This window comes from Phanerochaete carnosa, assembly GCF_000300595.1.
Source record: "Phanerochaete carnosa HHB-10118-sp unplaced genomic scaffold PHACAscaffold_4, whole genome shotgun sequence".
NCBI lineage: Eukaryota > Fungi > Basidiomycota > Agaricomycetes > Polyporales > Phanerochaetaceae > Phanerochaete > Phanerochaete carnosa.
The window spans coordinates 42,019-54,936 of NW_006767631.1; the positions used below are offsets into that span (position 1 = coordinate 42,019).

A 12,918-nucleotide genomic window follows, 5' to 3' on the forward strand; every position below is an offset into this window, starting at 1 on the left:
TGATTATAATAAAGTCAAAGTGGCATTTCTTAAACATATGTTGCATTCACATTCACACAAGCCTTGAAGTTGCCGATATGGCCTCGTCCCAGAGCAGATCCGTGCGGCCTCCTCGTGTTGCATATCGACATGAGCTCGAAACTTCTATCCGGACCATGGTCTCCCTTTATCGCGCACATTGGTTCAAGAATCACGACAACGTGTACTGCGCCATTACATACGTTTCATCTTGGCTTCAGGTGGGAAAACATACGGGGTTCTGCTGCTGATCCTTTACACAGGCACTATGTGGGCTATCCACAACCGGTATGTTCAGGTGCGACATATGACCCGGTTTCTCTATCGCTTACAAATTCAAGACTCGCCTGGTGCGACACATACCAAGGCGATGGCGTCCTGTCATGACTTATCAGCTCTTCTGTGCTTGCTGTTTCTCATCGCTTTCCGCCAGGGAGCGGGTTCACCATATGGCATCATCAGCACGTTCTTTTGTCGAACGCAATGTGGAGGATGTGACAAGCCTCCTAGGTGAGCAATATCACTATGAGCTGTGCCCCTCAGCCTCAGCCTCGGAATAGTCCCCTTTGTCTTCTGCGACACCGCTCTGCATCTTCTCCACGAAGCTGCTCACATTGCCGCTTTTAGGATGGAGCGTTGCTCCATCTTCTCTGAATTGCCCTCCAGGCATCAAGTCCTCTGTGAAGTCCAAAACCCGTGCAGAATCCTACCAAGTACAGTTCGATTCCGGCTACACTGTCTGTTTATCAGGACCATAGGTTAGTCAGAGTATGGCGGTTGCGAGGTGCATTTAATATCATGCTGAGAGGTTCTGATGAAGTATTGACAGCTCTTCATGGATGTCTGCCGCTCATTCACAGTGAATCAGAGCGAAGGGACTAGAAATGAGACTGGTCGGGCAAGGCGAAAAGCTTCTCCTGTGAAACCTCGACCGTGACGATGACAGACTATGTCGACACTAACATTCTGCGACGGATCTAAGGCCTCAGTGCTCAGCTGTCATCTCTTGACCGCTTGAGGATCATCTGGCCAATGCCGCATTCCCTCACCGCAGTCTTGTCTGCTTAATTGGGCCTTGATGGTATGGACATTGTATATTCTGCTGTCGATGTGTGTTATGAGCAGGGCACTTGTGATATCATCTGGATTTTTCTGAGCCGTCGCTTCAGTAAAGGCTTTTAAACTAGGATCATCTCTGCACAAATCTGTCAAGATGTTCGTTTGGGTGGATGCCCTGTGGAATTGATCCGGGCATACTCGCTGCGCTACGCAGTAGCGCAGTATGTTTCCCCGAGCCAACGTTACTGCTGTCCACAACGCAAGGGCTCCGCGCACACCATGCTACCAACCGTCTCGATTTCTCACCACCTTACAACAGAGCATAGAATTCTCTCCAAGTAAAGGTACATAATACTACACTTACGCACAGCCGGGCTAGCGTGAATGTTCAGCCACCGTATACAGACATCTTCTTAGCAAATACCTTTGCCTAACATGATTCGGCTCCCTTTGGAGTTCCTGAATGAGATCATCAGAATGGCCGCACTAGACCCTGATTGGAAGGAACTTTTGATATCTTGTAATCAGGTCTCCAGCTCATGGTCAGCCTGCGCCCGCCCTCACCTCTTCTCCATGCTTCGCGTGACGAACGCTCCTGATCACATGATTGTCGATCTCGAACGTCTCCTCCAGTCATCGCTGGAAATCTGTGTCACCGTGACACACCTCATCCTTGACAACCATCTCCCTCGCAGCGTTGGTGGCATACCTGTCGATGAATTCCTTAGCACACTTTGCATGCTCAGTTGCCTTCTGCATGTAACTCTTTTGCGCGACTGGACTATGACAGGGGCAGTCCAGCTTGCGTCACCAAGCACTGCAGCTGGTATCCAGAGCCTGACCTGCAACCAGTTTCTTAAGTCCCCCGAAAGGGTTATACTTGACTTGCTGCGGCTTGTGTCCTGCAGAGGGCTCAAGATTGGGAAAGAGGAATACTTCATAGCTCAGAATCCCCATGCAAATGCATCGCTAGACGACATAGCCTGTGAAATCATTCCAGCGCATCCACTTCCATCTGCGATGTACCTTCACTTTGCTTGTGGAAGCGATTCGATTTGCAATATTGTTTGCTATCTCCCTGTCAGTCAGGTGCTCGGCGCCCTAGAAGAACTTTGTCTCTCATTTTGCGCATTCGGCCGCGCACTCCCCTCTATTAACGGACTTCTCGGTGATCCTAGATGCCAAGTTCGGAGTCTGATGTTTGACTTCTCGCCCTACTGGGGCATCGACTTTATAATTGAGGCCCGGTCTCTGTTGACAGGCGCCCCACAGTGTGTGCCATCGGCTCTTGGCTCGCTCAGAACATTCACGCTAGTGACCGGACCCGCCACTGAGACCATCTGGGCAGCAAACTATATGGACAGTCGTCATGATTCCCTTCAACCCTGGAGCATGTTTTCGGACATCCTTTGCTCTCTTCCCCTCAATATCAAGGAACTACATATCGTAGCAGCTTGGGCATTTGAGCTGAACCTTGCTTCTCTGCGTGACACATGCAAGCGTCTCAGGAATCTCCACCGTCTAACAATGCACTCAAATATTTTGGATACTGCAAAGAAGGACGAAATCAGGCATGCATTGCCTGAGCTGGCCATGAGGGACACCCTTCATTTTGCTGCCCTTGCGGAAGAACCTGTACATAACAACGTTTGGTTAACTGCACCTTTGAGTCACTTTTTTTTTTTTCCTTTCAAAGAGTTTATAGTGCTACCAGCCCAATAGGCATTTGGTAATGTACACATAACATACTACTAAAATGCATAAAATAAGGGCCATAGAGTCCATTAAGGCAATGGCCATTAGAGTCCGAAGCAGTGAGCGACAATGAAAAATAGGAGAAGACCTTGGCCAACTTCCCTCCTGGGTTACTTCCAGGCTATATTAAAGTAAGAGGCGCTCTCTCAAGCATGGTTTCCATGTCAGTATGGACAGCATACAGCCCTCCTCTCTGCCCCCCCTTCCTCGGTACCTAGGCATTTAGCTGCTCATCTCCCACACACTGCCGGCCCCTCAGGTCTCTGACGTATCTGTAGTGACAGCCTGTCGTAGGCCCACCACAGGGAACCCCTCGAAAGAGATGTCGGTAGGAGGTGCAGGTAGGTATAACCCGGTGGGATTTGGTGCCATTCCACGAGGTAGGGGAGGGGGTGGAGGGTGGGTTATTGTGCTTCTCTGACAGACACTCACTGAACGCCCATCAGTTCAGTGTTATCTGATGTGTTTGGCCTCCATCCATCAAGGACGGAGGGCTTTTCTTGGTGAAATCCCTCTTGAAAGGATGGCGAAAGATGCAGAGAGAGCATCCTAGGGGTTATTAGGGGTAGTTGTTCGGTAGAATAAGGCCCTCGAGGGGGATCACCCGAAGGCGCCCAAGGGATGGTGGTGGTACGAGGGAGAGGCGCTGCCCGACCTCTGAGTCACTCGTCGCGGCTGCGTCGCAGCATCAGCGGTGTCAGGGATGTCAGCGGCGGCTCACTCAGAAGTAACCGTTAGGAGTAAATTACAGTTGGCGAGAACACAGGGTTTGAATTCAAGAATAGATAATAGCGGGTGCTCAGAGTGCACAAAACACTAGATATTCTCACTTTTTGTGTAGTGGCAGCAAATATTGCAGTCGAGTGTATTGTGGCAACTGAAGGCGAAGCGTGACACTTCTGGTGAGCAAGCGATCCGTGACATGATCTGGCAACTGTGATGTGTGATATCGAGACAGATAAGAAATGATTCTGATGACGTGTGACGTGTGATACCGCAGGGCACTTACTATCCGTAATGTAATCAGACCGTCCACACCGAGCACGAAACCACCATCTAGGCAAAACCTGCGAGATCACGCTGTCATGCACTACCGTATAGACACGATACAACTGCGGGGCCGAACTGCCCGCATGCATCCTTGGCAACCGGCGGAGCTGCCACGCAAAACCGAAGGACGCCGACTCGATGCGATCCTGTTCGTCTCTCCGAGGCTCCGAGTCCTACTTTCTGGATCCCTTGCTATTCTAGGAAATAAAACAAAGACGAAATTTCTCGACCTACGCGAGATTTGTAGCAGCGACGGCTCTTGCTGGCTGGGTTTGAGGATACCGTCATGTATTTACTATGGCGTGAGTGCATCAAAGCAGATGTTGTGATCCAAGCTGGGGATTCAGACAGGTTAAGACGTGTGGATACAGGCGAGCTGTCTTGTGTCTGATAACTTGCCGCCTTGTTTGTGCCCGTCCTGTGCCTCTGAGCAGTCTGGCCTGAGCGAAGGGCCTCCGGATAATAGTGGAGCTTGGCACAGCGAAGAACCACGCTGCGGCCACCATGCCTCCATCATAACAGAATGTGAGCACTTTGAAGTGGGTGTATATGATGAGCTAGAAAAGCGGATTAAAGTGTACAGGCCTCGAAGGAACTGCCTTATACTGACGTGCTGCTTCAAAATGGCTGTCTGTGCCCTTTCTGTGCCCCTGAACAACTTTTTGATCAAAGCAAAAAGCAAAGGAGGTTGGAACGATAAGTGAGTTGTAGGACGTGATCCCGACATAAAACGTGCCGATCTTCGTTCCCAATATTCGCGGAAGCAGATACTGACTTGGAGGATAATAAAAGGCAGGATCTTTGAATGCTCCTTATGCATCCACTCGTCCCGTGCTATGCTTCTTATCCTATTCAAGCTCCAAGATTCTAGCTTCAATTCTGGGCGTCGGATGGAAAGGAGGCCCGCATCTCTGCTGGCATTGCTGTGACGTGAACGCCAGGTGGCTCGGTCCAAGAAACCTTTGCAGGCAGTGCCTCGTAGAACAAGGAGCGACCCACCGCATCAGATACAGGCCAGGTGCCTATATCACAGGGAGAATCCCCATCTTACCACCTCGCTCATATCCCGCTGGGGACCCCGATCCTCCTCTTGTCCGCCGCCCGGTCGCAGAGTCAGCGCAGGCCGCCTAGGAAGGCATGCCTCCAAACGCGGCCCAGCGTGCCGACTCATATGAGGGCCCTTGGGTACCACAAGTCCTTTGTTAGTCCCCGAGTTTTCGTGGCGTGGCGTGCGTATGCGCGCGGCCATCCTGCCGGCGCGTTCAAGACGCCGAGTCGTCCGCGTTGGCGTTCTTCTCGGCGTGCATGTGCGGACTGGAGGAAGGAAGCTTCGCAGCCGTCATAGCTCGCCCGCCCGCCCGCCCGCCCGCCCGCCCGCCAGACGTCTTCAGCGCCGGCATCATTGCATTTCCAACACCCTCTCCGTGGCAGCCCATCTCTCCCCGTTCTTGTTGTTGTCGGCGAACGAGTTTGCGCGCGTGGCGCAGGTCGGAGAGCCGCAACATGTACGTCCTGTCTCGCAGGCTCACGGTCAACCTCACCGATCTCTCCTTCTTATCGCATGAGCGATGCCGGTGCGCCGCCCCCTGGGGGCTCAGTAGCGGGAGTTCATCGCGCGCATGTCCGTGGACGTGGACTTCTGAAGACTTCTGAATCATTGCAGAGACGCCCTTATGCAACGACGCGTCCTGGCAAACACGACAACCATCCGGCGTCTTGTTTCCTCCTTCGTCCTCGTAGCTGTGCGAACGAACTAGCCTACTATGGGCGTTTCTCGCTCCTCTTACTTTGCGCTGTATTACTAGCCAGTTCTTGCTTTGCATTGTCCGTATGTCGCGCTCATGGGCCCTTTACCGCTGCCAGCATGACACTCATAGCAACAGCGAATTTTTAACTGACTTCATGCCGTGAAGGCTACTTAGCCAGTCTCAAGAGTGTAATTCGAATCGGCTATGGGTCGTAGGACATATGTCAAAGGAGCAAGTACAACGGCATGTGATGCGCCGGTATGATATTGAATTAGCACGACACATGTATATTAAACAGATATTGTAGAAGAAAAAAAATTAAGAGCGTCTATGAGTTCATCTTGTTGAGGCGAAGAATAAAGAGTCTAGGGTATGTCCCAGTCCATAAGCATCGCGAATGTGACGCCACTGTCCAAAGTTCCTATAAATCAACGTGATGATCAAACAACAGATACCATCAGCTATACCAGAACGTGCAAATCAGCAAAGAGACCGCGGCAGAGGTCAGCCATGAGACGCACCAACAGTGTGAAAAATCCACCGCGAAAACTAGTGTGCTAACGCTCGGCGTTGTCCCCGCGCTGCCGCGCGCGCCACGCCTCCTGCTCTTCCCTGCTGAGGCTGCCCCAGTTCGCGAGGATCGCCTGTGCGGGCGAGCTGCAGCGCGGTGTCGGCGTCGTCGTTGCAGCGTTGTCCGTGTCATGCTGTGGCGTATCGCCGAGTAGTTCCAGGAATTCGTCACCGAGTATGTCCAGAAAACACATCTTGGGCACGTCCAGAGGCACCTCGTTTGGAGCCTCCAGGGAAAGAGCCTCGGCGGTCCGCGCAGTGCCGCTCGCCTCTGCGGGCGATGCGGCACGAGGTGTGTCTAGCAGAGCCGAGCCATCGTTCGAGTTTGTAAAGTTCGAGTCTGTGGACGTCTTTCCTAGTGTGGATGAGTCTGACACGGGTGTTGCGTTTGCGGTGGCGAAGGCGGGAGGGGTGGTGGGTGTATGCCTGGGCATGGTTTGGCAACGCGCTTTCATGCGAAAGCAGGCCCGACCGGTTTCAAAGCAATGTGCCTCGAGAATGAAACGTGCAGCCAGAAATGCAGAGAGGCGGCTGCCTTTACTCAGCCATAAATAACAGGTACGCGCAGAAGCACATCCCGCACGCCGCGAGTGCGCTGACACGAGCCGCAGGGGATCGCCATGCAAAGGAGCTGACGCAATGGTGCAAGGGCCCACACCTTAGAATAGCCCTGCTTGGGACTTAGACAAGGACGAACGGGTGCGCACGCTGCTTCTGCGTGCGCCGCGCACCGGCTTGGTAAATGGGCAGGCGCATACAGGACTCGCGACCCTTGGTGTTGAGTCATCGTCCAGCATGGCGAGCTCAGGGTCCCCGCGGGCTTTGTCGTCGTCTGTGCAAGCAGGTGGGGACCGAGGGGACGAAGGCAGGGGCGGGTTGGTAAGGCCTGAGTCAGGCCGTGAGAGACGTTCGTCATGCCGCGCGGCGGCAGTTGGTGTCGCCGCTAACGGCAGGCGGAACCTTCCGATCCTAACATGTGCAAATAGAGGCGCATCAGATGAGCGCTGTTCTGGCGCCTGTCTTGGTCTCATCTGTCGTTGCTGGCTTGTTACCGCCCTTGTGTTGTACCACCTGCTACTCGTTTGTAGAGCGTTTTCTATGCGCAAAGGGATAAAAGCAGGGAGGTCTAGCGGCGTGCAGTGCAGTGGGGCGGAGGAGCGGAAGCATTCGGCAAGATGAGACGTCGACCCCTGTTTCTTCCGGGCTGTGCGCGGGCACGGGCGTTGTTGCCTGCCACTATGTGCTGCGATGCGAATGTTGAAGCACAAGCGAATCGATCCAGGAGATTGCTGCACCCTCTGTCGCTTTCGCGGCGTGAGTTCCAATCTCTAGAACGATGATAGAGTACGACCAGTATGGGCGATGCTGAGATGATTTGAACATGTAGTATATAGGCTCGCTAGCTTATATCATAAATATATCCGTTCAAACGACGACACATTCCTCAAATGGACTGCGGTGCAGAGCACGGTCGTAAGCGGCAGGGCCGAATCACTGGCGCCAACGCGCAGCTGTGACGGCTTTGCTGAACACACTCCGTTCCTCGACCCTCTGACGCCCCGCATCTGTTTCACGACCCACCACTGCTGCCAACGACGACCGACGACCGAAAGCCAACTCATGCCACCATGCGCCCGCTCACGCTCCACGCGTCAGCACTGACCGACCCAGAATACTCGCTGTACACGACGGCACTCCTCGACCTCGCAGGCGAAGACACGTTCTCGCACCCTCACGACGATTCATACTACGCTGCACTGGTCGTCAGCGCACGCGAAACTCGCGCATGGATCCGAGGTCGCTACACCGAGCTCCAGCCTGCGCAGGTCGACGCCATCCTCAAGCTCTTCTGCCCAAACATCGCGCCGGCTGACACCCTCAGCGGTGGCCAATTCTTCGCTGCGCTCCGACTGGTGACACACATCAGGCATGGGAAGCCGTTGGATGGCGGATTGGTGTTCGTACAGGGTGAGTGTTATCTCTCCTTTTTGGCTCGGTGGCCCCCTAGCCCGACCGTTGCAACCTGCACATACGAGGACGAAGCTGCAAGATACCTCGAGAGGGGCCCCTCAGGCTGCGCGGCTTGCGACTGCAGCGTGGCCTCCCTCCAGCGCAGCCAGTCTGCTATCTTGCTTGCGCGGTGTACGGGTTGCATCTACCCCTCACCATGTCCTCCTGCGCACTATGCCCTACTCCATGCCCTTGGCGTGCCGTCATCTGCAGCTGCGGACCACGACGCCCCCCATACAGTTCGTCCACGCAGTAGTGCGGGTCCCTGTCGTCCGACAGTCTTCTATCTCTCTGCATAAGCAACCTCCGACATGCTCGGCCGAAGCTTGGTGCTCGGGCCGAACCAGTCACGACAACGTACCACCCATCTCGCATCCCTGTTGTTCTCCGACTCGCGCTCGGACGTTCATCTCACCTGGGCCATACCGTCGTCAGTGCATCGCAGCGCGCGAATGGCTGACCTGTGCGCCGCCTTCGTGATGCGAACAAGTCCGGATGAGGTATCATCGCAGGCAGCCCCGCCCTTTGTGCTTCGACTTTCTCAGGCTTTGACGCTGTGTATGGCCTTGTGCTTTCCTTGCAATAGCGTGGCATCACCCCCACTACGCCGATTCGTGTCCTTTTCGCTGTTTCTCGCCATCTTTCCTACATACCTTTGCTTTCTGTTTCGTCTTCTCTGTCCTGCAATCTTCAAGCGCGCTTTGCTAACTCCTCCACTTCTCACAGCACACCCAGACGATGCCGCCTCGCCACCGCTCCAGACCTCTTCCACCCCAGCACCACTGAAAGCCATCGTGACGGACTCACCCGTGCATTCACGAAACACATCGCGCGAGGGGCATCTGATTGACGACTCAGTACCATCGACGCCACCTGCATTGCCGCCAAAGCCTTTGTTGTCACCAACACCGAGTTCAAGCACAAACCCCTTCATCAACCGCACAAAGTCACGTGAACCGCCTACGCTCTCTACACCGTCTACGGCCACACCGACTCTGCCGCCAGCGCTCCGTGTCAAGTCTACACCAGCAGCAGCGGCACTGCAGCAGCCCGTAATCCCCCCTCTGCCGCCGCGAAAATCCATGTCCGCGCTGGTTGAGGAGAGGGGCAAGGCGCCGCCTCCGCCGCCCCCGCGGCCCAACACGCTCACGCCGAGCAACAGCAGTCCCTTCGCGTTCTGGCACAACCAGAACTCGGGGACGCCTACGAACCCGAACGTGCTCATCCAGCAGAGTCTCCAAGCGGGACGAATCGCACAGAGCCTCAAGGAGGCAGAGAAGAAGCTCGAGAAGGAGCGTGTGCTCGAGGTGCTCAAGTCCTCCGCGCCGTCGACGAACAGGGACTTTAGCAAGCGCACGCATAGCGAGAGCCCGAACAGGGGCGTCGCAGTCCTCGCGATCAGCGCGCCCGGCCCGAGCGCTATCTCGCGTAGCTATAGCGTGTCGAGCGGGAGCGACAGCTCGAGCGCGGAGCAGGCGAAACAGACGAAAGGTCCCGCGCTGCCCCCGCGGCGGCGCGTGAGCTCGCCGAACAGCGCGTGGAGCGGCCGCAGCGGACGCACCGAAGGCGGACGCTCCGTCATCAGCACGAGCAGCATGCGCGAGGTCGCGACCGCGAGCGTCGGGTCTCGCCGAACATCGTCGTCACGCGAGCGCCGCGCCGCCGCGAGCCCGCCGCCGGTCCACCCCGACCTCGTGCCGCAGCCGAGCCCCGTGCTGCCCGTCCTCCCCGCGCTCGCCGGCGAGAAGGGCCCGCCGCCGACGCACCCTGGCCGCAAGCCGCCGCCGCCGGTCCCAAGCGCGCCCGCGAGCGCGACGGGCGCGGTCTTCCCCGACGGGCCGGACCAGGACATGCCGACCAGCCCGGGACCGGGCGTCTTCCGGAGCCGGAGCCTGCACCAGCACCCGGTGAGCCCGAGCGTAGGCGGGGCGGGGACGCCGCTGCCGCCTCTGCCGCCGCCGCGCCCGCGCCCACGCCGGCGGCCGAACAGCGTGCAGTTCAGCCCGACGATCGCGAGCGTCACGAACGGGCTCGGCAGCCCGCGGCGCGCGCCGAGCCCGACGCTGACCGAGCGCACGGACCGCAGCGGGCGTTCCGTGAACACCGTCCTCTCCTCGCCCGCGTCGCTCCCGGCGCGCACCGCCGGCGCCTCGCGGCACCTGTCGCTCTCGCAGCAGCAGGGCGAAGGCGGCGCAGCGCGTGCGCGGCGCGCGGACTCGCTCTCGGGGCACGGTGTGCTGGCGAACGGCGGAGGACTCAAGGACGGCCTGCGTGACCGGTGGGAGAGCCTGCAGCCGCGGCTCGACAAAGCGCGCTGGAAGGCCGAGGCGGGGCTCAGCCGGCGCGGGTACGTGGCGCACCGCGGCAGCAGCGCGTGGCGCGACCGCGAGGGCGAGGCGCGCCTCGTCGACACCTCCGAAGAGGACGGCGAGGAGGACGAGGATGGCGGCGGTGGCGTGTTTGGGCGCCGTGGGACGGCGTATGGCGGGGAAGCGGCGGGCGACGCGCCGAGTGTGGACAGGGACTATCGTGCGAGCGATGACGATGAGGGGCACACGAGGAGCACGAGCGCGGCAGCGCTGCCGCGCCGCCCGTGGGAGGTCGAGCGCGACGAGATGAAGTGGCCTGTCGCGCCCGGCGAGGGGTGGACGCCGCTCTGAGCGACGGCAAACACGGCTGGCTGTCTGGGCTGCTACTGTATTCGCGGGGTATGGCTGGGTCCTATTTATGTATGATACTGGATGGCACTCGGGGCATTGAATCGATTAATGACTTTAGTATGATAGTGGAGGAGGATGAGGTGTTACAGATGTGGTATAGGATACAGGATATAAAATCTTTCCAGATGCTTTGCCATGTGCAATCTCCGTATCTCTGCGCCCGACGGCCCGACTCTGACCTCTCCCCACCCGGGGATGAGGACCCCTTGACACTGGTTGCCCTGTCGTACAAGCTTGAGTTAGACGACGAGCATCTGAGTTGACAGCACAGACATGGTACCGAACAGGAGCATTGCTTGTCATGCGTCACCCTGCGCCCTCGCACGCCACGCCTCCCGCTCCTCCTTCGACAGTGCTTTCCAGCGTGCTAGTATCTCTTCTGCAGGAGAGTCGCTGCAGTGTGTTAAAGGGCAGCAGCTTTGATGTGCTGGCTCTCCGTCTGCCAATGGCGAGTGCGGTGACGGCATAGGTGAGCTGCAGCATGTTGCAATACTCGTAGTAGAAGAGTGCGTCGGCATGTTCGAGCAATCGTTCACCTGAGCCTGCCTTTCGGCCGACAAGCTATATACGCAAGAGCGCATAGGCTGCTCCGTCCGGACACAAATTCATACCTCTTTGTCGAGCTGACAAAACCCCCTTCCAGACAGGATCGTACAGCGGGAAGGCCCTGTCAAAAGCCAGAGGAAAGGCACAGCTTCGCCGTATTACGTCCTGTTGCCCTGGAAACCGATGGCTCACTCACCTTGTTGTACAAAGACGCAGGTGTGGGCACGGATAGGAGGTGCGGTCTGAGCGTGGACGGACCGCTTTGGCATTGTCCGCGGAAGCTTTGGCAGCGCGGACCTTCTGAGCAATGGGGGCGTCTCGTCAGCACTGTCGTCAGCTTGTTCATTGTACGAGCAGTTCTCCGCGGGAGGTGAGTAAGGGGAGGGCAAGGGTGCGTCATGCATGACACGGCAGGCTGTCCGCGAAAGGAAGGCAAGGCCTTGGAATCCTAACAGTGACAAACAGGGGCGCGGGCCAGGGGCCTCATGCTCTCAGATCGCTACGCCGGCAAAGGATCAAACGCCTAATGCTCAGCCCATTGATGCTCAGCCATATTGCATGATTGTCGTTGATCGCACGGGACATCCTCTAGCGTGTGGGCGGGAACAGATAACGTCCAGTAAAGTATAGTCCCAAGAAAAAGAAAAAAATCAAGGTAACGTCGCGAAGCACCACTTCGTCTCCAAAGAGCTGCATATGTCGCCATTCCGCTATCGCTGCGCTCGCCCTGTTGTAAGACAATCATCGGCCTGAGCAATTGCGCTCGAAAAAAGTATAAAGCGCGAAGTCAGAGGCATCTGGTTGGCCCGAAATACTCCCTGAAATATTTTGCGACATTGCAGCATGGCAAGCCAGACGAAGATGAAAGCGGCGCCAGGCCTCAATTCGCACATCCCGCAGCAGGTCTCGGGGCCAGGGCAGCACCAGCTGTACATCCAACATCAACACAGTCCGGCGGGCCATAGTCCGACCCCGGGGTCGGTGAACGCATTCTACGCATCGCACGATGCAGGGAATGGGCTGAGCCACGAGCGCTATGAGCACCATAGCGGCGAGGTGCACCTTATCGGGAAGACGTATGACGAGATTGAAGCGGATTTGAAGGTGCGGGGGAAGGCAGATATGGAACAGTAGCAGGCTGGCGTGGTGTGGAAGGATGGAGAGGTCGAGGAGAGCAGAGCCGAGCAAGTGAAAGTCGCATTGGGGCACGATCATTGGTGTAGTGAACCTGCCGGGGCCTTAAAGTCGTGCATGCACATGTTAAAGGAATTGAAACTTGCCCAGCCACCTTCTCTTAAGATCAGCTTGAGTGGTGAAGGCTGTGCTATGTGCTATTGGGCTAGAGGGGGAAGTTTCATGTGCACTATCACTGATACACTCTCATCGTAGAACAAAAAGAAGGATAGAGCAACCTTCAGTCCGCCAGCATACAGGAGTATGAA

The 12,918-nt window shown here is 56.7% G+C and overlaps 2 protein-coding genes across 2 annotated transcripts; one reads left to right on the plus strand and one right to left on the minus strand.

The window, feature by feature from the left end:
- Positions 1-5,794: 5,794 nt before the first annotated feature.
- Positions 5,795-7,085, minus strand: PHACADRAFT_253272 (uncharacterized protein). Its single transcript, XM_007394040.1, has one exon. It carries the CDS (start codon positions 6,632-6,634, stop codon positions 6,188-6,190), a length of 447 nt encoding a protein of 148 aa, XP_007394102.1. The 5' UTR covers positions 6,635-7,085; the 3' UTR covers positions 5,795-6,187.
- A 715-nt stretch (positions 7,086-7,800) lies between these two features.
- On the plus strand, positions 7,801-10,994 carry PHACADRAFT_253274 (uncharacterized protein). The gene is made up of 2 exons (XM_007394041.1): positions 7,801-8,168; positions 8,937-10,994. The coding sequence occupies exons 1-2, from the start codon at positions 7,829-7,831 to the stop codon at positions 10,868-10,870; spliced, it is 2,274 nt and encodes a 757-aa protein (XP_007394103.1). The 5' UTR covers positions 7,801-7,828; the 3' UTR covers positions 10,871-10,994.
- Positions 10,995-12,918: the final 1,924 nt, after the last annotated feature.